The 27,068-nt window shown below is 44.8% G+C and overlaps 1 protein-coding gene across 4 annotated transcripts in view; it reads right to left on the reverse strand.

Moving 5' to 3' along the window:
- Nucleotides 1-27,068, reverse strand: part of ST7 (suppression of tumorigenicity 7) — a 184,695-nt gene that overhangs the window by 122,524 nt on the left and 35,103 nt on the right. Inside the window, exon 1 of one of the 4 annotated variants that reach the window (XM_077265011.1) lies at nucleotides 4,780-5,299. The exons of 2 other annotated variants lie outside the window; for them this stretch is intronic. In XM_077265011.1, coding sequence (XP_077121126.1) covers nucleotides 4,780-4,801 — 22 coding nt within the window. In that variant the 5' untranslated portion in view covers nucleotides 4,802-5,299. Of the gene's footprint in view, nucleotides 1-4,779; nucleotides 5,300-27,068 lie in introns of those variants that run through there. One more of the 4 variants, XM_077265012.1, reaches the window with a different exon arrangement.

The raw sequence follows: 27,068 nt of genomic DNA on the forward strand, positions 1-27,068 counted from the left end.
TAGTATATTGGCCAGTCACGTAGTATATTGCCCAGCTACGTAGTATATTGCCCAGCCACGTATGTCACAGGCTAAAAAAATAAACATATACTCACCTTCCGAGGGCGCCGTGTAGTAGTTCTGTTGCTTGTTTGCAGCAGCTTCCGGTCCCAGGGTGTGATGACGTTGCGGTCACATGACCGTGACGTCATGGCAGGTCCTTCTCGCAAACCATCCTTGCCCCCGGAACCTGCTGCTTGCATGGAGTGGTCACCGGAGCGTCGCGAGGAGCAGGAATGGCGGCGGATGGTGAGTATATAATGATTTTTTTTTTTTTTTTAATTATTATTTTTAACATTAGATGTTTTTACTATTGACGCTGCAGAGGTAGCATCAATAGTAAAAACCTGGTCACACAGGGTTAATAGCGGCGGTAACGGAGTGAGTTACCCACGGCATAAAGCGGTCCGTCACCACTGGCATTAACCCTGTGTGAGCGGTGACTGCGGGGAGTATGGAGCGGGCGCCGGGCACTGACTGCAGGGGAGTAGGGAGGGACTTATCGGACTGTGGCCGTCGCTGTTTGTCGCGGCAGCCGCGACAGGCAGCTGGCGGGACCAATCAGCGACTTGGATTCCATGACAGACAGACAGGCCGCGACCAATGAATATTCTTGACAGAAAGACAGACAGACAGAAGGACAGACAGAAAGATGGAAGTACCCCTTAGACAATTATATAGTAGATGGAGGACATTAAAAAGTAGAAGAAAAAGAGTTCTGGCATTTTAACACGGGTATGTATTTTTTTTTTTTATTTTTTTTTTTAATAACCCCTGTACTGTCACCATTCTACACACACCAAACAGGACTACGATAGAATCATACCTGAGGTTGATACTACATTTCTGTGCTTTCCTCAAGACCAAGAATCCTGGAGCAATTATGTTCTCCAGTCACAAATATATCTGCATAGTATTCAGATTATTATCGATATGGCATGGAAATCGTGATGTGTCTGGCATGGGCTAGATACGGCCAGTCTCGCCTCAAGAACAATTATCTTCACGTTTGAGGAAGTACTACCCATTCGTTAACGATGCACTACATAGTAAAGTATGCACTTTCAGAAACTGAGCTAATTGCTAATTAATTAATCTACGCACAGGAGGTGCTGCTAGGTGGCTAGTGAAATTAGTGTTATGGATCACATTAATAAATCCATTCATATGCCATAACAGATACAGAGAATCACAAACTAAAGAGTGAACATGCTTCCCTGTTCTTGCAGCTTTGGTCTCCTGAAGATAGATCATCTTTTAGACTTCTATTAGTTCCGCAGTAGTTGTAGCCTCCAAATAACCCACTAATGTAGGCAATCACCAGAAAGAGCTTTTAACATGAGCAAGCAAGCTGGTATATATAGCAATGCAGCTTCCCAAATATTGAGAAGCATTAGTGTAATGCTTTATATACACTCAAGATTGAAAAGGCCATCAATGAATGTCAGAGATAAAAGAAAAATTCAACCATTAACCAAAAAAAGGCATCATTACAATCCAGAAAGAATAAAATTCACATACAGATGTAAAAGGAATCATCGACAGCCATGGCCAAATGTTTTGAGACTGACAAATTTTGGTTTTCGCAAAGATTGCTATATCAGTGTCTTGGATCTTCTTTCAGAAGTCTCTGTTACTGATGCACAATTAGGGTATGTGCACACGCTGTGGATTTTGCTGCGGGTCCGCAGCGGTTTCCCATGAGTTTACAGTACAATGTAAACCTATGGGAAACAAAATCCGCAGTGGACATGCTGCGGAAAAACCCGCGCGGAAACGCAGCGATTTATATTCCGCAGCATGTCAATTTTTTGTGCGGATTCCGCTGCGGGTTTCCACCTGCTCCAATAGAAATCTGCAGGTGAAAACCCGCAGCGGAAACCGCAATAGAAACCACGATAAATCCGCAGGAAAAACCACAGCGGTTTTGCACTGCGGATTTATCAAATCCGCTGCAAAAAATTCCGCAATGGAATCCGCAGCGTGTGTATATACCCTTATAAGTATTTCAGAAGTTTATACTTTTATAGACAGATACTTCAAGTTTAAGCAAACACTCGTTATTTAGGCTACGTTTCCATGATTAGCTTAAAACAGCATGTGCGTTTTGTACAAATGCAGATTTTCCACATCTAATGAAAGTCTATGAATGAAAATCAGCACAGCGTACCAGTAAGAGAAATAACATGCTGCGGATTTGAAACACGCACCAGAGAAGAGTTTATGCTGAGGGGAAAAAAAAAACAAACAAAAAAAACACAATCTTACTGGTGGTGTCTGGATGTTTTTTCAACTAAGGTTTTTCCCATGGAAAAATACTGGCAAAATGGTTAAAAAGACACCTAGGTGCCTTTTGATCCTACCCATTGACTTAAATTATAAAAGTATAGCGCGTCTTCAGAGAGGAAAACACTTGTGCTTCGGGGTGGGACTGTAGGCAAGGTCTCATCTTCCTGCTCTAGGCCAGAGAAACCAAGGAAAGACCTGTCCACAGGCCGACCCGAAGCACAAGCAGTCTGTAGTTACTTAGCAAAATCCTGCTGACAGCCTCACTTTATGTGTGAATGCGACATTATTTATACATTTCAGGGAGGAATAACAGAACTACAGAACAAAACACAAAATAATAAAGAATTGTTGTGAGGATTCCATTAAAGATGAGGCTATACGCAGGACCCTGAGCCAGAAGCCAGGTCAGCAGTCTGGTACCACTGGTAGGGGACCCTGCGAATCGCCTCTCAACGGACGGCATCCACAACTCCTGGTAAGCAGGGATGGTGAGATGTAGTGTGTGTCCCACACCAAAGTGAACGACATGCCAGCTCGGCCAATCGAAAGACGAGTCGTGGATGCGGTCCGGTAAGAGACGATTCCCAGGACTCCTGTCCAGTGGTAACGGATTACTGATCTGGGTGCTGGACCGAGTCGATTCTTCCATGTCCATGTCTACTAAAACAGACATGTCAGGAAAACTGATCCGTCATCTTCAAGAAGTCATTAATTTTCCATTGCTTCCCAAATGTAACAAGGTTAATATCACATTGATCACCTTTTAGCTCATACCATACACATACGAAGCCATGTATTAATGAACCGATTAACAGGGTCTACTCAAAAAGTGATCTAAGGCATTAAGAGAATCAAGTCACAATCCATCAGCAGCAGTTTGCCTTTAATTCTGTTTTTCTAATTTTTCAGGTTACTTTGGAGTTCTTCCACTGCAGGCTATATAGCTGGAAAAACCATGTAAGAGAGCTAGATGACTACTAATGTTCTTACTTACAAAACTGTACATTGGTACAGAAAAATCTGAATTATTCATAGTACCAAACCTAGAAAAAGGACTTCCTATAGTTTTTGTAAGCAATGAAAATTGCAGGTAATGCATTTGAGCGCACCCCCCAATTTGGTGTATTCTGCTGCTGCCATGCTAAAATGAGCACAATGGTAACCCCCTCCTCGTTATTAGCAATCTGGCTGCCATGGTAACAAACAGCTAGCAGCAGAAAGCAAACAGATAGTATGTCTGCGGCTTTAATCGAAAGCCATGTGCAAAAAGATAAAAGGAACACCCTTGATGCACAGAAAGCCATTGCAAGCAATAAAGATGAAATCACCCATAACTGATGGTGCAGGGAAGGATTTCATATCCAGAGCAGCCATTGCACCAGCCCAGCAGCATCTCCTCCTCCTCTCCAGAACAGTCACACATGGCCATAGAATTGCTGCTATGATGGCACAACGGAAATTAAAGTTTCTCAGCTTCAGGATTTACACCTGCATAACGCAGAGATTGCGGATCCCCCCAGAGATGTGCTACAAGACCCTCCATTCCTTCCTCAATAAGTGTGAAACTGGGATTTCATCACATGTAGATACATCCACATGTATACAGGGCCACGGAATCTCGGGCATGGCAAGAACATACCTACAATTAATACAAATCTTCCAAATGGAATGGAAAACTGCAGAGTCTGTACAGTAGAGGACCCGCTGACCTGATCCAAGTGCCCAAGTCTTCTAAAAGGTACCTGGCATGTGGCAGAGCACTGGGAGATGGTGAACGGCTGTCTGGTGGCACAATGGGCACCTGCAGGTTTCCTTGTGGGACCACGTCAGACATCCGCCTGCACAGCTTTATTAATAGAGATGGTAACTGCGCAGCACATCTCATACCACACATGACCCGTCCATACATAACAGAGTGCCGTTATATGACAGGGAAACACGTGTACATGCATATAGACAAGCGGAGACTATAGCCAATGGCTTCCACATCGCATACTAAGCCTCGGTAAAGGCAGTTCTGTCAGGTTATGTAATATTCACTATGGGCACCATGTATGATGGAGGCTACAACACAAATAGAAAAGCCTTCGTCCTCCAACAGACTAATCCTCCATGTTACTAATAATGCATTAGGAGACGTGGCCACCCTGCATCCATGGCCGGGCAGCTGTCACATCAGCCTTGTTCATCCGGTTATCCTTCATCCCCTTGACAGACAGGCAATGCCTGGGATAAAAGGCACATCCAAGGATGCATCCATTCGGGCTCAGAGGAATCACTGACATGTCTTCCTCCGTCAATATATTCAAGGCAAAAAAAAACATCACTTCTCCATTACTTGCTCGGCAGCTAGGAAATTAAAACCTAAATCAAAACCTAAGACATGTAATCACAGCTTTCGCATCCTTCACAATAAATCAGGATAGGAAATGGGAGGATTCATTTACTTACATGAAGATTCTGTACCAAACATGGCTGGCCTCAGATCCGGGCTTAATAAATTAGGATGAAATGATGGAGGTAGTATATGAGGCTTTCACACAGCAGGGTTCATGAAGCCAGACAATGCAGCTCCGGCTCTCCAGCTGCCAGATACCTTCTCCCTAAGCTGGAGGCTGCAGACCACTCTCACCCAGACAGAAGGAGCCCTCCTGATGGAGCGAAATAATCATGAGCTCCTATTTTCAGTCCAATGGGCAAGCGCAGGCCAATATGTCTCTTGTATGATGCAGTGAGGCAGAAATAGGTAGCAGAAACCAGATACTGCAGTCCACAGCCCTACTCTCTCCTAAGACAATAGCACAGCTTATGCACACACCGAGTGACGTCAGGACACTGCAATGACCGACTGCTGTTAACCAAAGCCTTGGAGGGGGCTCGCATAAAGCAGAGTAATTCAAATAGGAATTCCTTTGTCACCAAAGCCACAATGAAAAGGAGACATCCCCTTTCTTACATCTTGCACAGCAGTGAACGGAGGGTAGCCTTGCACTTGTACATCCAAATAAGCATGAAGAAATGTGGCGCTACATAGGGAAAGCACTACGTGCAATTATTGCCATCAAGAATCCATTCCATACAAAGTGAGAGTGAAGCCTTCACATACTCTACCTCCAACGAACCTTTGTGTATATAAATACAGATTAATATTTTTACCCTCACTATATGGATGAATGTATTGGCATGCCAACGCGATGCACCTATAGAAGCTTTTATCCATAAATATTGGTATGAGTTGGTCCCTCCTTTGCAGCCAAGACAGCTTCCACCCTTCCAGGAAGGCTTTCAAGGAGATTTTCGAATGAGTCTACAAGAATTTTTGCCCATTCATCTAGAGGAGCATTGACAGGTCTGACGTTGGAAGAGATAGTCTGGTTCTCTGCCTCTATTCTAGTTCATCCCAAAGTTGTTTGATAGGTTTGAGGCCAATCATGTTCTGTCACTTCAATCTCATCAAAAAAGGTCTTTATGGACCTTGCTTTGTGCACTTTGGCAAAGTCCTGCTAGAACAGAAAAGGGCTTCCCCAAACTGTTCCCACAAAACAAGCATACAATTGTCCAAATTACCTGTGTATGCTGAAGCACTGAAAAGGGTTCTGCTCTACTGGACAAAGTCCGCTTAATCAATCAAACAGGAGCCTAACTAAACCAAAAACAATGAATCCTCACCCAAGTGGTACTGTTCCATTGACTCCGGCAGCACTTTTCCAGGAGAGTGGTGTGACTAGTGTCCCCTGCAGGCTGTAGCCAGTGAGTGGCCACTCAGCCTTCAATATTCCATTAGAGTAGAGGTCCGACCTGACTGAATGTAACAGTAGCGCAGACATCGATGGAATGGTGCAAAGATGGTTTTAATTTTAACCAGAGTTCTGAATTGATTCAGCTAGGGTTGTCCAGTAGTGGACAGAAGCTTTAAGATTTCCCTTCACTTGAACCAATGGGCCCAAGATAATCCTGAGAAACACCACTATAGCATTATCCCTCCTTCACTAAACTATACAGTTGGCACAATGCAGTCAGACAAATAATGTCCCTCTGCCATCCGCTAAACCCAGACTCCTCCATCATACTTTCAAATGGAGTGGGATTTGTCCCTGCACAGCAATATATAGAAAACTAAGATACAGCAGAGACACGCTATACATCCCAAATATAGAAAATCTTCTTGGTCCTGGAACAATGGATATCTATACGTGTGTTTGAGTGCCTTTGAAAAAAGGGAGCCTTTCATGTCCAATAATGACCTGCACTGCAGATATATATATATATATATATACACACACATATATACATACACACACATACCAAAAGTATTATACGCCCTGGTGTTCAGATGACAAAAAACCCGAGGCTTTAAACTTGGCCACGCCTCCTGACAGCCCAGCATTGGTGAAACTTGGGCTGAGGTGACACTGTGCCCCTTCCCTTCCCCCCTCTTTTCATCTTTCTGGGCACATCATGTCTCCAGTGATATATTACAATTAAGCTTTTCTTTTGTTGCTTGCTATATTACACATGGGGGGAAATCGTAATTTTTGGGGGACTTCCTTTAGATTTATGCGATTGTGGGATTTATCTTCATCAGATTCATTATTAAGATTTCTATGGCTCATTTTCAGCATATTGTTTATCTCATTATTTGGACTGTTCTCAGGTCCCGATGACCATTGATGTGATAAACCGATGTAGAATGACACCAAGGATATCTTTGGTCCTTTGTATGGAAGGTGGAACCATGATTTTATTCCAGGTGTGTCATTTAGTTTGATCTTTCCCACACAGTTTGCTTTTTTTTGTTTGCTTGTTTTTTTTTGTTTGTTTTTTTTTATGTACCGTACCTATGAATAGACTTCATAATATATAAAAGTCAATATTTGTGCACCGGGTTCTTTTCTTTTGGGAACATCTAGTGAATGGTTAATATTAGTCCCATTTGAGTTTTTAGATTTACATTAATTTTCTAAAGGGGATTTATTATATTTTGGAGATTATTTGTAGGTTGGTCTTTACTCTACATGGTCTCCAGCCGGTCACATCCAATCAGTCCCCGGGATTTCTGCGACAGACAAACAGACGGAAGTGGACCTTAGACATATATATTTTATTTTTTTTATTATATAAATATACACGCATATACACACACATTATTCATTATGTTAACCCCTTAATGGCCGAAGCATTTTTCGGTTTTGTGTTTTCGTTTTTCGCTCCCCTCCGTCCCAGAGCCATGTTTTTTATTTTTCCATCAATATGGCCATGTGAGGGCTTATTTTTTTGCAGGACAAAGTGTACTATTGAACGACACCATTGGTTTTACCATGCCGTGTACTAGAAAACGGGGAAAAAATTCCAAGTGCGGTGAAATTGCAAAGAAAGTGCAATCCCACAGTTGTTTTTTGTTTGGCTTTTTTGCTAGGTTCACTAAATGCTAAAACTGACCTGTGATTATGATTCTCCAGGTCATTACAAGTTCATAGACACCAAACATGTCTAGGTTATTTTTATCTATGGTGAAAAAAAAAAATTCCAACATTGCTTAAAAAATAAATAGCGCCATTTTCCTATACCGGTAGCGTCTCCATTTTTCGTGATCTGGGGTCGGGTGAGGGCTTATTTTTTGCGTGCTGAGCTGACTTTTTAATGATACCATTTTGGTGCAGATACGTTCTTTTGATCGCCCGTTATTGCATTTTAATGCAATGTCTGTGACAAAAAAAAAAAAAAAAAGTACTTCTGGATTTTGACTTTCTCGCTACGCCGTTTAGCGATCAGGTTATTTTTTTTTTTTTTAATTGATAGATCGGGTGATTCTGAATGCTCAGATCGCCCCTATGTAGTAGAATTGCAGCATTGCTATGAGCGCCGACCACAGGGTGGCACTCACAGCAATCTGACAAGAACCATAGAGGTCTGCGGGAGACCTCTGGTTGTTATGCCGATGCACCGATGACCCCCGATCATGTGACGGGGGTCACCAGTGTGTAGAGACCGCAGATAAAGAAGGATGCAGGGACAAAGAGGAGTCAGAAAGCAAATAACGTTTTTTTAACTTTCCTTTAACTTCCAACCCAACAAAGAATAACAACAGTTTTCCACGCAGGGAACTTAGGTACAAGATCACAATAAATCCTATCTACTATATAGGCGCCCTGAACTAAACCCGCGAAACACGACAGCGCCTCACTAGTGACCCACTAACAAGAACAAGTCAACCAAGTTCACTTATCAGCGTTGTTTCAACGATGCAGTCCCGATGGCGAAGCTCCGTCAGCGACGTAGTCCTGATGGTGAAGCTCCGTCAGCGACGTAGTCCTGATGGCGGGGGAAGGAGGTGTCCTCCGTCGACGGGCCCAGGTGTAGATTCGAGTCCAGAATGTCTTTTGCGGTGCTGCGTTACCTCCCACAGGCGGACGTTGATCCGGGGTAACAGTTTCCACGTCCAGAGAGGGGTCTTTTTGAGAAGGATTAGCAGAATAATCGGTATCAGTCACAGCTAAGAAAAACCCAGGAGGGCCCGGAGCTCTCTGTGGCAAGATGCTCCCGGGGAGCACGGTAATACTGTCCCTGAGCTGATCAGCGCTACCCCTCTGCCTGGGGGGGTCGCTGACGACGAATGCGCCTCTTTTTGGGGGCTCCGGTAATTGCCCGCAGTGTCTGTTGCACGTTTTCCCCCTGCTTCCAGCAAGTCTCACTGCGGCCTGCACACACACAACAACTGCGCTGCAGTTTCCTCTCCTCAGAGATTTCCCGCGCTTCTCTGCCCCTGCTTTCGCGCGTTTTGCTTTTTATCCTCTCCTCTCCCTGCGTCACTCTGCCTCCTGTCACATGAGCCTGGCTTCCCATGCGCCCCTCAAATCCGTCCCCCGGAACCCCGACTGCCGGCAACAATGGTTCCACCCGTCTGCACAGCTCACCAGGTCCCTGTCCCCTACAAGTGCACGCATTTCCAGCTGGATGGCTGGAAGCACTTGTTAAATGCCGCTGCCAGAGGCATTTAACCAGTTAATAGGCGCGGGTGGATCACGATTCCGCCCAAGCCTATTGTGGGCACATGTCAGCTGTTCAAAACAGCTGACATGTCCTGGCTTTGATGTGGGCTCACTGCCAGAGCCCGCATCAAAGCGGGGGCTCTGTAATCGGACGTACTATTCTACGATGGCAGAAAGGGGTTAAATAGGGGGCAGGTCACTGAGGGATCAGTGACCTGTCAGCAGCCTGCATTATAAATGGCTAATCAGAGCACCACATGAAGACCCCCTCCCCCCCATAGCGCCCCCCCCCCCCAGGCAGCCATGGAGCACGAGCATATCTAACTCAAAAGTGAAAATGAAGAATTAAACAATCACAAGACGGATTTCATCACCCAGGTATCATTGTAATCAGCATAACAGCGCCAACTTGACACTGTCTGTAGGTTACTGTGCACAATCCTGCTGACAGGTTCCCTTTAAGCACCCTTACACCAATAAGTCCTTTATCCGGCTTCCTACACAGGGCCTCTCAGGGTTAGGCCGGCATCACACTCAGCGTAAGACAATACAGTCCGTTTTTTACGGCCGTAATACGGAGAAATGTTCCCAAAATAGTGATCCGTAGGCAGGGTGTGTCAGCGTATTTTGCGCATGGCATCCTCCGTATGTAATCCGTATGGCATCCGTACTGCGATATTTTCTCGCAGGCTTGCAAAACCGACATCTAATGGATTTATGTGCTGAAATGTTCGGGAAAACATTATATATGTGTATATATATATATATATATATATATATATATATATATATATATATATATATATATATATATATATATATATATATATATATATATATATATATATATATATATATTCTGTATTTATATATAATTCAGCGTGATATCTGTGAAAAGCCGGTAATTCAATTTCATTTCTCCTTCACAAACCCGACAGGATATGAGACATGGTTTACATACAGTAAACCATCTCATATCCCCCTTTTTTTTGCATATTCCACACTACTAATGTTAGTAGTGTGTATGTGCAAAATTTGGGCCCTGTAGCTGCTAAAATAAAGGGTTAAATGGCGGAAAAAATTGGCGTGGGATCCCGCGCAATTTTCTCCGCCAGAGCGGTAAAGCCAGGACTGAGGGCAGATATTAATAGCCAGGAGAGGGTCCATGGTTATTGGCCCCCCTGGCTAAAAACATCTGCCCCCAGCCACCCCAGAAAAGGCACATCTGGAAGATGCGCCTATTCTGGCACTTGGCCACTCTCTTCCCACTCCCGTGTAGCGGTGGGATATGGGGTAATGAAGGGTTAATGTCACCTTGCTATTGTAAGGTGACATGAAGCCAGATTAATAATGGAGAGGCGTCAATTATGACACCTATCCATTATTAATCTGGCTTAATGTCACCTTACAATAGCAAGGTGGCATTAACCCTTCATTACCCCATATCCCACCGCTACAGGGAGTGGTTAGAGAGCGGCCAAGTGCCAGAATAGGCGCATCTTCCAGATGTGCCTTTTCTGGGGTGGCTGGGGGCAGATGTTTGTAGCCAGGGGGGGCCAATAACCATGGACCCTCTCCTGGCTATTAATATCTGCCCTCAGTCACTGGCTTTACCATTCTGGCGGAGAAAATTGCGCGGGAGCCCACGCCAATTTTTTCCGCAATTTAACCCTTTATTTTCGCAGCTACAGCGCCCACATTTTGCACATACACACTACTAACATTAGTAGTGTGGAATATGCAAAAAAAAAAGGGGATATGAGATGGTTTACTGTATGTAAACCATGTCTCATATAATGTCGGGTTTAGGCAGGAGAAATGAAAAGCCGGCAATTGAATTACCGACTTTTCACTAACACCGCTGCGTATTTCTCGCAAGTCACACTGCTGGTCCGTGTGGAATCCGTATTTTTCTCGCCCCCATAGACTTTCATTGGCGATTTATTTGCGCAATACGGTGACAAACGCAGCATGCTGCGATTTTGTACGGCCGTAGAAGACCGTATAATACGGATCAGTAAAATACGGCTGATAGGAGCTGGGACATAGGGAATCATTGTGCCGTGTGTTATGCGTATTTTACGGATGTATTTTCTGCGCTCATACGTCCGTAAAACTCGTCAGTGTGACGCCGGCCTTAGAAAGGAGAGCCGCTGGTGAGCAGGGGCGCCACATGCGCAGGAATAGGGTGCCAACCTCAGCTGATGGGTAGGGTCGTACAGTAGTAGAGCAGAGGCGGGCACCTCCCCCTGGCTCCTCTATCTAGTGTCATTTTGACATTTTTTACTAATGGCGGTGGTGTTTTGTTATTTGCACTTTTTGGTATTTTTTTGATTGGTAAATAAAAGTTATATGTTAATATCATTGTGATCAGTGTGGAGTCTCTTCTGTGAGTTTTTTTTCTAAGCCAACATTATATGCATTATACGATAGATGCTACTGCGTATGCACCACTGCCATTTTGCTGAAGTTACATTTATTTTTTGGAAACCAACAATATTCTATGCAGTATATAAAAAAGGGGGTAGGTCACCGAGGAATCAGTGACCTATTAGAAGCCATACTGGTGAATACCTAATGAGAGCACCACATGAAGAACCCCACAGGCCGCCCTGGGGCACGAGCATGTCATTAACTCAAAACTAAAAATAAAGATTAAACAACAACCACAAGATGGATTTCATCAAGCAAGGTATCATTTTAATCAGTGTAACGGCGCCGACCTGACACTGTCTGTAGGTTACTGTGCACAATCCTGCTAAGAGGTTTGATTTAAAAAGAACACCATCTGGGTTCTTGTGAAGTTCATGTCTTGGCAGGTAAGAGTCATTTTGGCACCAAGAAGGGGACCTGCCAAATATTAGGTAGGTAGCTTTAATATTAAACAGATTGAGGATCAGGGGTAGAAACATTACATTTTATTCGTTTTCTGGTGTAAAAATTGTGTGATATTTGGAGTTTTCACACCAGTCCAGTCCTGCCAATATGGGCAGAGCTGGGACTCAGGCTTGGCGATTCCCACCCATCTAATTCAGAGTACAATTTCTGGCAAAGGGCATGCAACTTATTAGTTGCACCTGATTCATTAGCTAGTGTGTGCCTCTTAGGCTACTTTCACACTAGTCCGTCGGTACGGGCCGTCGCAAACCGTCGGCCCGACGGACAGTGTGTTAATGTAGCTCAACGTGGGCAGCGGATGCAGTTTTACAACGCATCCGCAGCCCATTGTGAGTTCCGGGGAGGAGGGGGCGGAAAATGGCGGACTTGACGCACAAAAAAAAAAGTTACATGGAACGTTTTTGTGCCGACAGACCGCCAAAACACGACGCATCCGTCACACGACGGATGCGACGTGTGGCAATCCGTCGCAATGTGTCGCGAATGAAATTCTATGGAGAAAAAAACGCATCCTGCGGGCAACTTTGCAGGATGCATTTTTTCTTCTAAACGACGCTAGTGTGAAAGTAGCCTTAGTGAATTTGGCTTCCCTTACTTCTCCCTACTTCGATTAATGCTGGCTGAATAGGACCTTATGCTTCATGTACGCTTAGCTGTTCCCACCTCTCCCACAGATCACGACGTCTGAAGATCCCCACTCTGGGCTTGTGAGGGGCCATTTTTCTAAGGCTTAGCAAATTAGAAAAGGATGTGAAGATGAGAATTAAGAATATTTGCAGTACAACACAAGATGGATGTTTTTTATCATTTGCATTTTGAAAGATTCCATTTTATTTGCTGTAAATACTGAAAATGCAGTGCCACACAGTGGCCAATGCAATGTACACGACCAACAGGCTCAGGAAGCTTTATAGAGTGGACATAGAGCCCAGTTTTCTTTGGTATTTGGGTAGCTTCTCATTTCATTTAACAGAGGGGAAACCATCAGATATTAGGCCGGCGACACACTGGTGTTTTAAACGGCCGAGTGCAATGCGATAATTTAAAAAAAATAAATAAATAAATTAAAAAAAAAAAAAAAAAAAAAAAAATCGCATTGCACTCGGACCAATGTTCAGCTATGTGGCAGCTCCCACCAGCCGACTTTGTCGGCCGTTTTCCTCAGTCCGAGACAATTGCAGCATGCTGCGATTGTCTCGGACCGAGGAAACCTCTCGGCTCACTTGTACCCATATAAGCCTATGGGTGCAGTGAGACAGCGCACACCACTCAGATATCATCCGAGTGCTGTGCGTTATAAGCGGACCCCAGCAATGGAGGAGATGGAGAGATTCATTTCTCCGCCTCCTCCGCAGCTGTGCTCCGATCCTCCCTCTGCTGCGAGCAGGAGCCGAGTGTCATTAGCATATCACATCCGATGCAATATGCCAGTGTGACGCCGGCCTTATACAAGATTACTGATGCAACTCTTTGATAACTTTTTTTTAGAACAAGAATCATCAACACAAAAGTGTTATTTTGTCAGGCTTGTTTCTTAACTTACTTTTCTGGCAATATGGCCGTGTCAGGGCTTGTTTTTTGGGGGACGAGTTTTACTTTTGAAGGACACGATTGATTTTACCATATAGTGTACTGTCACTATAATCATGGCCTCCAGTTTTTCCCCTTCTCTCCATTTGTCCAGGTCTAGATCTTGACTTCCCCACACACGGACTAAAGTCTGCTGAACCTGCCGATACGTGAAGAGGAACACCGGCAACAAAAGCATCTCAAAACGCTGCAGAAGATTTTTTTTCACATAGACTTGGGATATACATTTTTTAAATACACTGGATGTAAGTTTCGAATGCAGAAAGCGCTAAGACTCGCAGTTTTTGAAGCAAATAACAGTAAAAAAAAAAAAAAAAAACCACACACAAAGCTTAGTTAAAGGGAACCTGTCACCCCCAAAATCGAAGGTGAGCTAAGCCCACCGGCATCAGGGGTTTATCTACAGCATTCTGTAGATGAGGACGTCATCGTAAGAAGATTGAGGGCCCCAGACCCCGCCGCCCATCAGACCAGAACCGGACCGCCCCTGGGCGAGTATAATCTAACCTCTTTTTCTCATCTTTCTGGATACATCGGGGGCTTATCTACAGCATAAGGCTACTTTCACACTAGCGTCGGGAACAACCCGTCGCTTTGCGTCGGGCCGCTGTTCCCGACGCTAGCGTGGTCTCCGCCGCACAACGGGGGCAGCGGATGCATTTTTCCCACGCATCCGCTGCCCCATTGTGATGTGCGGGGAAGTGCGGGGAGGTGGGGGCGGAGTTCCGGCCGCGCATGCGCGGTCGGAAAAAGCGGACCGTCGGGAGCAAAAAACGTTACATGTAACGTTTTTTTCTCCCGACGGTCCGCTACCACACGCCCAAGCGTCGCAAAACGGACGCGACGTTTTGCAATGCGTCGCTAATGTTAGTCTATGACGAAAAAACGTATCCAGCAAGAACTTTTGCTGGATGCGTATTTTAGGCAAAACGACGCATTTGCGACGTATTGCAGTTAACGCTAGTGTGAAACTAGCCTTACAAGCCCCTGATGCTGATGGGCTTAGCTCACCTTCGATTTTGGAGTGACAGGTTCCCTTTTTTATTGTGACAAAGTTCTATTTCAAGTTATCATTTAAGCTACAGTATGTTGGATACTAAAAGTTATTGGGCAGTTTTCCACATTGGGCTTTTTGTCAAGGTCATCACAAAGACACAGTTTCACCGCCACTTGCAAACACACAGATGACAACAGTGGCTTAATCACAGCGCTCTCCTTGACATCTCACATCGCTGGCGGCCATCATTTCTGGTCAGTATGAATAGACTTGAACAGTAGCGGCCCACTAGTCCCTCTGCAGCATAGATGCTCCCTGGCTCTGTAAGACGATGCCGGCTGTGCCTGGTGGTGTGGTCAGGTACCCTCCTGCAGGTAGTCTACACCCAAACCAAGGTGGAAGACTTCAATAATTGAACCCGGATATGTATTAGCTGAGTCTTGGATCAAACACCTGTTGTGAAATTTGCCATTAACCTCTTAGTGACAGTGCCAAATTTTTGAAATTTGACCACAGATACTTTATGTGATAACTCTGGAACGTTTAAAAAAAAATCCCTACTTTACATCAACACAATTTTGGAACCAAAATTTTTTTTTGTTAGGGAGTTATAAGGGTTAAAAGTTGACCAGCAATTTCTCATTTTTACAACACCATTTTTTTTTTTAGGGACCACATCTCATTTGAAGTCATTTTGAGGGGTCTATATGATAGAAAATACCCAAGTGTGACACCATTCTAAAAACTGCACCCCTCAAGGTGCTCAAAACCACATTCAAGAAGTTTATTAACCCTTCAGGTGTTTCACAGGAATTTTTGGAGCGTTTAAATAAAAATGAACATTTAACTTTTTTTCCACACAAAATTTACTTCAGCTCCAATTTGTTTTATTTTACCAAGGGTAACAGGAGAAAATGGACCCCAAAAGATGTTGTACAATTTGTCCTGAGTATGCCGATACCCCATATGTGGGGGTAAACCACTGTTTGGGCGCATGGCAGAGCTCGGAAGCGAAGGAGCGCCATTTGACTTTTCAATGCAAAATTGACTGGAATTGAGATGGGACGCCATGTTGCGTTTGGAGAGCCCCTGATGTGCCTAAACATTGAAACCCCCCACAAGTGACACCATTTTGGAAAGTAGACCCCCTAAGGAACTTATCTAGAGGTGTGGTGAGCACTTTGACCCACCAAGTGCTTCACAGAAGTTTATAGTGCAGAGCCGTAAAAATAAAAAATCATATTTTTTCACAAAAATTATATTTCCGCCCCCAATTTTTTATTTTCCCAAGGGTAAGAGAAGAAATTGGCCCACAAAGGTTGTTGTACAATTTGTCCTGAGTACGCTGATACCCCATATGTGGGGGTAAACCACTGTTTGGGCGCATGGGAGAGCACGGAAGGGAAGGAGCGCCGTTTGACTTTTCAATGCAAAATTGACAGGAATTGAGATGGGAAGCCATGTTGCGTTTGGAGAGCCACTGATGTGCCTAAACATTGAAACCCCTCCCACAAGTGACACCATTTTGGAAAGTAGACCCCCTAAGGAACTTATCTAGAGGTGTGGTGAGCACTTTGACCCACCAAGTGCTTCACAGAAGTTTATAGTGCAGAGCCGTAAAAATAAAACAAAAATTTTTTCCCACAAAAATTATTTTTTAGCCCCCAGTTTTGTATTTTCCCGAGGGTAACAGGAGAAATTGGACCCCAAAAGTTGTTGTCCAATGTGTCCTGAGTACGCCGATACCCCATATGTGGGGGGGAACCACCGTTTGGGCGCATGGGAGTGCTTGGAAGGGATGGAGCGCCATTTGGAATGCAGACTTAGATGGAATGGTCTGCAGGCGTCACATTGCGTTTGCAGAGCCCTTAATGTACCTAAACAGTAGAAACCCCCCACAAGTGACACCATTTTGGAAATTAGACCCCCTAAGGAACTCATCTAGATGTGTTGTGAGAGCTTTGAACCCCTAAGTGTTTCACTACAGTTTATAACGCAGAGCCATGCAAATACAAAATATATATTTTTTTTTTTCCACAAAAATTATTTTTTAGCCCCTAGTTTTGTATTTTCCCAAGGGTAACAGGAGAAATTGGACCCCAAGAGTTGTTCTCCAATGTGTTCCGAGTACGCTGATACCCCATATGTTGGGGTAAACCCCTGTTTGGGCGCACGGGAAAGCTCGGAAGGGAAGGAGCACTGTTTTACTTTTTCAACGCAGAATTGTCTGGAATTGAGATCGGACGCCATGTCGCGTTTGGAGAGCCCCTGATGTGCCTAAACAGTGGAAACCCCCCCAATTATAACTGAAACCCTAATCCAAACACACCCCTAACCCTAATCCCAACGGTAACCCTAACCACACCTCTAACCCAGACACACCCCTAACCCTAATCCCAACCGTAAATGTAATCCAAACCCTAACTTTAGCCCCAACCCTATCCCTAACTTTAGCCCCAACCCTAAATGTAGCCTTAACCCTAGCCCCAACACTAACCCTAGCCCTAACCCTAGCCCTAGCGGGAAAATGGAAATAAATACATTTTTTAAATTTTTTTAATTTTTCCCTAACTAAGCGGGTGATGAAGGGGGGTTTGATTTACTTTTATAGCGGGTTTTTTAGTGGATTTTTATGATTGGCAGCCGTCACACACTGAAAGACGCTTTTTATTGCAAAAAATATTTTTGGCGTTACCACATTTTGAGAGCTATAATTTTTCCATATTTTGGTCCACAGAGTCATGTGAGGTCTTGTTTTTTGCGGGACGAGTTAGCGTTTTTATTGGTAACAATGTTCGGGCACGGGAGATTTTTTGATCGCTTTTTATTCTGATTTTTGTGATGCAGAATGACCAAAAACCAGCTATTCATGAATTTCTTTTGGGGGAGGCGTTTATACCGTTCCGCCTTTGGTAAAATTGATAAAGCAGTTTTATTCTTCGGGTCAGTACGATTACAGCGATACCTCATTTATATCATTTTTTTATGTTTTGGCGCTTTTATACGATAAAAACTATTCTATAGAAAAAATAATTATTATGGCATCGCTTTATTCTGAGGACTATAACTTTTTAATTTTTTCGCTGATGATGCTGTATGGTGGCTCGTTTTTTGCGGGACAAGATGACGTTTTCAGCGGTACCATGTTTATTTATATCCGTCTTTTTGATCGCGTGCTATTCTTTTTGTTTGGCGGTATGAGAATAAAGCGTTTTTTGCCTCTTTTTTACGGTGTTCACTGAAGGGGTTAACTAGTGATATAATTTTATAGGTGGGGTCGTTACGGACGCGGCGATACTAAATATGTGTACTTTTATTGTTTGATTTTTTTTTATTTAGATAAAGAAATGTATTTATGGGAATATTTTTTTTAATTATCTATTTAGGAATTTTTTTTTTTTTTTTTTTTAACACATGTGGAAATTTTTTTTTTTTACTTTTTCACTTTGTCCCAGGGGGGACATCACAGATCGGTGATCTGACAGTTTGCACAGCACTGTCAGATCACCGATCTGAGTTACAGCACAGCAGGCTTACCAGAGCCTGGTCTGCACCCGGAAGTAATCCCTGCAGGACCCGGATGCAGCCCCGCGGCCATTTTGGATCCGGGGCCTGCAGGGATAGGAGGTAAGAGACCCTCGCAGCAACGCGATCACATCGCGTTGCTACGGGGGTCTCAGGGAAGCCCGCAGGGAGCCCCCTCCCTGTGCGATGCTTCCCTGTACCGCCGGCACACCGCGATCATGTTTGATTGCGGTGTGCCGGGGGTTAATGTGCCGGGGGCGGTCCGTGACCGCTCCTGGCACATAGTGCCGGATGTCAGCTGCGATAGGCAGTGACTTCCCCTGACGAAGCCCTCTTTCAAAGGGCGATACGCGTGGGGCTGCATTGGCCCCTCTCCTGCCTGTTTGTGCCTGCCTGCCTCTCCACGGACTTCATATTGGAGTTCACCTCGCTCTGCGGTAACCCCTGCTCTAGTATATTCTGGGTGTTTGTTGGTGGTGTGACTTTTGGGCTTTTTGCCCTCCGTCCACCTCCTGTGCCTTGGGATTTCACCCTTGGGTTAATCTATACTGCATTTATACTAGCGTCCCATGAGCCATATATGCATTGGGTACCGTTCAGGTGGCTACTTGCCCCATGCTGGTTAGCTTGGTGTTTCTCCATAATTACCATTTATGATTTCCACTTAGTACTTTATATGCAGGCAGGGGTATAATACTTTGTATGTACATATCATTGTATTTACTGTTTACCTTTTTTCTGGCATGGACGGGGTCTTTTGTCTGTTTTTAAATATGTTTTATTAGTGTGTTTCAATAAAATCCTGTGTTTTTTCTAAACATTATGCTTTGTGACTACGTGGTGTGCATAATTGGAGTGATACTGGTTTCCTTGTTCATTTAACATAGTTGTTTTATCACTCGCTTGCACCCCGTATGATACTAGATATCATTTACAGAATCATCTGTATTGTGGCGGTGCACCTTGCCTCATTACCTTTCTCATTTGACCGTTATTTGGCCGTGAATTGCCATGGCAAACATCAGGAGCACACAATCATGATCTCACTGTGCAGATGGGGATAAAGAAGAAGTCCCCACACTCTGTTAGGCTAAGTTCACATTAACGTTAGAGTCCACAGTGTGGTGCTGAGGACTTCTTCCCTTAAGCTCCGCCTACTTCCGCATGCGTCCTGCATACCTATCTAACATTGGGTACGCAGGGACATGTATGCAGATGCGTCCATCATTTTGACGTGCCCGCCGAAAGCAACATGTTGCATTTTCTTGCATACGGCGGGCAAGTCAAAAGGACGCATCCGCACACATTGCATGTCCCTGCGTACCCAATGTTAAAGATAGGTATGCAGGACACATGCGGAAGTAGACGGAGCTTAAGGAAAGAAGTCCGCAGCACCACACTACGGACTCAAACACTAATGTGAACCCGGCCTTACCCATTTATAGGATGTAGTCACTATTGACAGCAGCATGTAAGGGGTTAAACAGATATGGATGGTGAAAACAAAAATGTCGTCCATAACGGCCATGAAAATTGTTAGGGATGCAAAGAAAAACCCACAAATAACATCAGCTGAAATACAGGACTCTCTGAAAACTAGCGTTGTGGCTGTTTCAAGACGCACAATAAGGAGGCACTTGAAGAAAAATGGGCTGCATGGTTGAGTTGCCAGAAGAAATCCATTACTGCTCAAATGCAACAAAGTATCTCGCCTACAATATGCAAAACAGCACAGAGACAAGCCTCAAAACTTCTGGAGCAAGGTAATTTGGAGTGATGAGACCAAAATTGAACTTTTTGGCCACAACCATAAATGTTACATTTGGAGAGAGGTCAACAAGGCTATGATGAAAGGAACACCATTCCTACTGTAAACCACGGTGGATTGCTGATGTTTTGGGGATGTGTGAGCTACAAAGGCACAGGAAACTTGGTCAAAGTTGAAGGAAAGATGACTGCAGCACATTATCAGCAAATACTAGAGGCAAATTTGCATTTATCAGCCCGGAAGCTGCGTATGGGACATACTTGGACATTCCAATGATCCAAAACACAAGACCAAGTCGGCCCCCTATTGGCTACAGCAGAACAAAGTGAAGGTTCTTGAGTGGCCATCTCAGTCTCCTGACCTCAATATCATTGAGCCACTATGGGGAGATCTTAAGCACACAGTTCATGCCTAACAGACCAGAAAAAACAAACAGTCTCAGAATCAGTGGGATCCATTGAAACTTTCCAGAGTTATATCCACAGATAGTGACAGTGGTCAGAATTTCAAAATTAAGGCCTGAGGACAGAGGGAGCGCCCGTCCCTCTGCATCCCTCCTGTATGTTGCAATCGTAGCATTTAGGGGGTTAACAGACAGTGGCGGCACTGACACCGCTCATGGCTGTTAGTGCAGAAGCTCGGCCACTGGCGGCGCTGAGCTGCTGCACTGATCAGGCAGGAGGTGCTGATATTTCAGCATCTCCTGTGCGATCATGCTGTGATTGGTCAGTCAGATTGACTAACTGATTACAGCGATCTGGGTGCTAGGACCAACAGCATGGGTCCCCGCACCTCTTCCCATGCCTCTCAACTGCGACAGTTGTCGGCACTTTACACGAAGTGACAGTTTAAAATGCATGACAGACATAGCCCGTCCTGGTGCGGCAACTGTCACCCATCCATGTCATTGGACGTTAAGACGTTAAAGGGAATCCCTCACCCCGTTTCAGCATTTTTAGCCAATATTGGCATACAGGTTGTATGAAACTGAAACTAGTCACATCTGATTGCCTGGTTGATGATGCTTTGTTCATCAAGAACCAGCTATTTTTGGTTTTGATCTTCCAGGCTATGGGGCACATACTCCTTGGAAGATAAGACTGCCTAATTGCTCATACTGGATTTCTTCTCCCCTTCCCCACGCTTGCCTTTGACATTAGGTGCACGGTGAGAAATCCCGTGCCTGTGTGTTCTGCCTGCCATCTCTCCAGTGCACTGTTCTGCCCTTCACAGGGCACAATTTCAATTTTCTTGTGTGCAGGCGCCAGAGGGTCATGGTCACTTCTGACCCAGTGTTCTCCGGTGCTCTGAAAAGTTGCAGATAGTCTGGAAGATCAAAACGAAGAGATGATTTTTAGTGAACAAGGCATCATCAAAGAGGCACGCAGGAATGACTAGTTTCAGTTTTATTCAACCTGTATGCCCAAATTAACTAAAAATGATTAAGTGAGGTGACAGATTGCCTTTAAAAATTGGGCTAATCTGCAGTACCAGGCTCGCACACTACAAACTGCGCACAGCAGTGCATTAATAAGGTTATTAATATAAAAGCCCTGGACAACCCAAATTCAATGAATGAGTCTTGGATCCAAGGGGTAACGTTTCTCCGTGAGTGAGATGTTAAGCATGCAGAGGAGACTTAGGGTACTGTCACACAGTGCAATTTTGATCGCTACGACGGTACGATTCGTGACGTTCTAGCGATATCGTTACGATATCGCAGTGTCTGACACGCAGCAGCGATCAGGGACCCTGCTGAGAATCGTACGTCGTAGCAGATCGTTTGGAACTTTCTTTCGTCGCTTGATCACCCGCTGACATCGCTGGATCGTTGTGTGTGACACCGATCCAGCGATGTGTTCGCTTGTAACCAGGGTAAACATCGGGTAACTAAGCGCAGGGCCGCGCTTAGTAACCCGATGTTTACCCTGGTTACCAGCGTAAACGTAAAAAAAACAAACCGTACATACTCACATTCCGGTGTCTGTCCTCTGGTGTCTCAGCTTCTCTGCACTGTGAGCGCCTGCCGGCCGGAAAGCGAGCACAGCGGTGACGTCTGACGTCACCGCTCTGCTTTCCGGCTGTGGTGCTTACACAGTGGAGAGAAGCAGAACGCCGGGGGACAGACACCGGAATGTGAGTATGTACTGTTTGTTTTTTTTACGTTTACGCTGGTAACCAGGGTAAACATCGGGTTATTAAGCGCGGCCCTGCGCTTAGTAACCCGATGTTTACCCTGGGACTTCGGCATCGCTCCAGCGCCGTGATTGCAACGTGTGACCGCAGTCTACGACGCTGGAGCGATAATCATACGACGCCACGGATCGTGCCGTCGTAGCGATCAAAATTGCACTGTGTGACGGTACCCTTAAGCCGTAATGCTCCTCTGGGAAATATGCGAATTGCCTCTTCAGAGAGGAAGAGGACTAGAACTCTAGTGCCACCTAATAGGAAGTAGCAATCCTAAAAGTCAATATCAACCCATTAACGAGCCTTGTCACATGACTTAAAATAAAAACCAATACTAGAATCTCAGTTTGCAGACACTATGATTTGGGGGTCTGCTCCTCGTCAGTGCAAAATTCTGCTGAATGGGCCGCTGACTACCAGCACAGTATAGCCAGAGCTCAGCACCTTCATAAGACAAGTCAAATGTATTTTGGAGTAAGGCGCCAGTGATTTTTCTTATATGCAAAACACAGTTATTTCCATCAGAGGTTGGTCGGTGTCCATTTTTACCATCATTTACCATCATTTTTCATCAATGTTTCTCAAGAAAAAAAAACCAAACAAAAACCTGGAGATTGTTCAAGCCTCTCATATCAAGTGGTCAGCACACTGATGGCACCCGAGTGCTATCCCATTTATCTCCCCCAGACCCATAGACTTTGTATAAGCAAGTTTGAATCGTCTCTCACTTTGTTCACAAAAGTGTGACCGGCCCCATAGAATGTATCCTATGAAAAAACATGAATAGAATACGAAAAACTGACTTCAGGGGCCGCATTGCCATACTGAACTAATCCCAAGGGCTGCGAAAAATATAAAGCGGTACATTTGAATATAGGAAGAAAGGAGCAGAATCTCCTGAACCGCTGGCCGCATGTTGTACAGGCCTGGTGTAGAGATCCAGGGTGATGACAGTAATGTGACTTTCACACAACTCTACCTTGTGGGCGGAGAGCGGACCATGGAAAAAACGGATCTCACACGGATAGCTCTAGCCCCAATGTTATTCACTTGGGCTGTTCAGGTAAACTTTTTTTATTTTATTAATGAAGTGGCGCTTCTAATCTAAGGTCCATAACCCTATTATACTAACCTGCCGGCTTCTTCACACTTTATCACCACCACTCCAGTCCCCGTCACTTTGTGACTTGACGGATTGCTCCAATGTTTCATGGAGCGAGACAGAAGTCACTCTTCACTGCAAATCAGTCTAGGAGAGCCTTGTATTGAGAGCTTGTGATGTAACTTCTGACTTTGGTTACTTCACAAGATGCAAGACCGGGAACACTGGGGGGCAGGGTCCCTAGAATAGTAGCACCACTCCAGCGGTAAAATTAGACCTGACCAGTCGTGTACAATCCCTTCAAATCAGCTTGGTTAAAAAAGGGCCTGCCAGCTGTCCTACCATGTCTATGTCGTGGCCGTCCAGAGGAATTTCACAATGTACAGTTATCAGACATGATCCTGCGGAATGCTTTTTCACATGCAGTTACTAAAACACATATTACAGAGAGCTGACGTGTCCTTCATATACCTGACAAAACTTTGTGCAAGTACGGGTCCATTTCACTTAGCAGATTCGTGTCATTAAATGACCACCAACCATACCCACTGAACAGTCTGTAATTGATCGCTCAGGGGGTGTAAACTGTCATTACGCTCGGCAGCACTGCTCCTGTTTACACAGGACGATGTGCTTCCAAGAACGATCATCTTGTACAGTAGAAAAGAATGTTATTTGATGACGATTGTCAGCCTGTTTTACATTGCCAAACTATCGTGAAACAATTTACTGCTTGTTTAAACGGTCGGCCGTTCATATAAACACTTATTTACAGCTTGTTGCCTTGGAGACCAACCACCTCTGCTAAACAGCACAACATATTAGCATGGGTAGTCAGTCTCCAAGGCAACAAGCTGTAAATAATAATAAAAAAATAATTTATATCTGCTGAAATGTTTAATAAGCAGTACATTGCCAAATAGCTTGTATTTAGAAGTACGGTACTATAAAACAAATTTAAAGTGACTGAGTGGCCTAGTTCAAGTGGTCTTTACCCTAATGTCTAGGAAAGATATTCCCCCATATTTACTCCACAAGAGACTACTACATTTGATGCTGGAAACTAGATGATCAGACTGATCAAGGTCACCGATAACATTTACATTCCTTACATGATTGAAAAACATAAAAGTGTCTGACTTTACACCCGCCGGCTATGATAACATTCACCAGCTCTGATCCTAAATACTGCTGAGCTCCAGTAATCCCCAACAGCAGCAGCTTCCGAAAATAAATAAGGAAAACCACATCCAATATTATCCCCGGTCATCTCCAGCGAGCAGCTTTACAGCAGCCATCAGGCCTCACACACAGTCACCCTGCAAAGGGAAGGCCTTCCAGATGAGAAACAAGCACACGCCATGCACTGTCTGCCACCGATCGGACATTTAAAACAGATCTAAAATCGGAGAAGGGAAACTGCAGTAAATGTCCATTAAGGATAAAGTCACATGATTTGCCATGGCCACAAAGATTGCAGATTTGCATTGTGATATCACATGATTAGGAGTTCAATATGTGCCCCTGTACCTGTATATAATGCACCAGACAGAGCCTGCATGGTAGTGTGTAGACCCATACAGCGAATAGCATGGATCCCTATAGGCTCGCTGCAAGTCCATGTGCTTGAACCTTTTATTCATTAGGACAGGCATCTAGGAAAGGTGCTCCTCTTAAGGGGGGGGGGGGGGGGATGTCTGGGACCTTTAGCCTATGTGCACACGTTGCCGATTTTGATGCAGATCCGCAGCGTTTTTGGACATTAGTCAATAGGAAATTGAGTATTGTTGTGCACAAGCTGCGGAAAAAACTTTTTCCGGATCTGCAGCACTTCTGCACCCATTGACTACTAGTCCCATCTGGCTATGCCTGCTACAGTGACAGCTAGCTGAATGATGGGACAGTAGTAGTCCCATCATCCGGCTACTGTGTTCAAGCGCAAAAAAACAAAACAAAACACATACACACATATAGACATACAACATACAGTACATACTCACCAATCACCTAGTCCCCGAAGCCCTCAATCACCTGTAAAAATAACAAAAATAAACCAACAGTATACTCCCTGATCCAATGTAATCCATTTAAAGCGAACCTGCTGTCACCCCCAAAATCGAAGATGAGCTAAGCCCACCGGCATCGGGGGCTTACCTACAGAATTCTGTAATGCTGTAGATAAGCCCCCGGTGTATCCTGAAAGATGAGAAAAAGACGTTATATTATACTCACCCAGGGGCGTTCCCCGCTGCGGTCCAGGTCCGATGGGCTTCGCAGTCCGGTCTGGGGCCTCCTATCTTCATCGGATGACGTCCTCTTGTCTTCACGCTGCGGCTCCGGCGCAGCCATACTTTGTCTGCCCTATTGAGGGCCCGGGACTGCCCGCACAGGTTCCCTTTAATAACGAGTGTCCCAGGACGATCTCCCGTGGAGAGCTGTCACATGGGCAGATGCAACCGCTCTCCAGGGGCTCCAGTGATACAGTGACAGGAGGTAATCCTCTGCACTGTATCCCTCCGCCGCTGTGAGTGCAGAGTTCATACCGTCACTTGCGGCACCGTTGCGTGGGAAAATTCTCACGCAGCAGCGCTGTAAAGTGAGAGCCCATTAAACCCTCAGTGATAACACTGCAGGAGCCATTGCCTCCTGTCAGTGTGTCACTGGAGGCCCATAGAGCAGTCACATCTCCTGATGTGACAGCTCTATAGGGGAGATCATCATGGGACACTCGTTATTAAATGGACTGCGTTGGACCAGGGAGTATTTGTGTTGGTTTATTATTTTTTCTTTTTTGCAGGAGATCGAAGGCGTTGCATGGATTACCAGTAGCAATAAAGATGGCAAAACTGTGTTGTGTTTTATTTCATTGAAATACTTTATTCTGGCTGTGTCTTTATTTAACCCTTTCGCAACTATAGGATTACTAATGGATAGATATCTTATTGACGCCTCTCCATTACTACGCCGGCTTGATGTCACCTTACAATTCAAAGGTGGCATCAACCCCCAACTATTACCCCATATGCCACCACTACAGGGCAGTGGGAAGAGAGAGGCTAAGTGCCGGAATTGCTGCATCTTAGAGATGTGCCATTTCTGGGACCACCCACAGTTGGTGTTTGTAGCCTGTGGGTGAGAGGGGGAAGGGGTCATATCCACGGCCTCTTTAATATCAGCCCCCAGCTGTCTGCATAGCCTTTTCTGGCTATTAATTACAGGGGGACCTCAAGTTGTATTTTTTTTTTTTTTTTTTTGGGGGGGGGGGGGGGGGGGAGAAATCACCCTAGTTTAATAGCCAGTAAAGGCTAAATATACAGCTGTATGCTGAGATTCATAGCCTGGGAAGATCCATGGGTATTAATCCCTCCCCAGACTATAAACAACAGCCCCCAGTCACTGGCTTTCCCTCTCTGGCGCAGAAAATTGCACGGGAGCCCACACCATTTTTTTCTTCAATTTTTTCTTTTAATTAAACAGATATTGCGTTTAAGGCCATGGTCACACTTGCAAGAAAGTCGCACTAGTCTCGCACCTCAATACCCATCACTGCCGCCGGCACTCGAGCACGGAGTGGGCGGCTGCATGTATTTCTATGCAGCTGAACAATCCGGTCCCAAGAGCAGGCGACGTGCGAGACTCCTGCGACTTTCTTGCAAGTGTGACCCTGGCCTAACGCAGAGT

Source organism: Ranitomeya variabilis, chromosome 5 (genome assembly GCF_051348905.1).
Source record: "Ranitomeya variabilis isolate aRanVar5 chromosome 5, aRanVar5.hap1, whole genome shotgun sequence".
Taxonomy (NCBI): Eukaryota; Metazoa; Chordata; class Amphibia; order Anura; family Dendrobatidae; genus Ranitomeya; species Ranitomeya variabilis.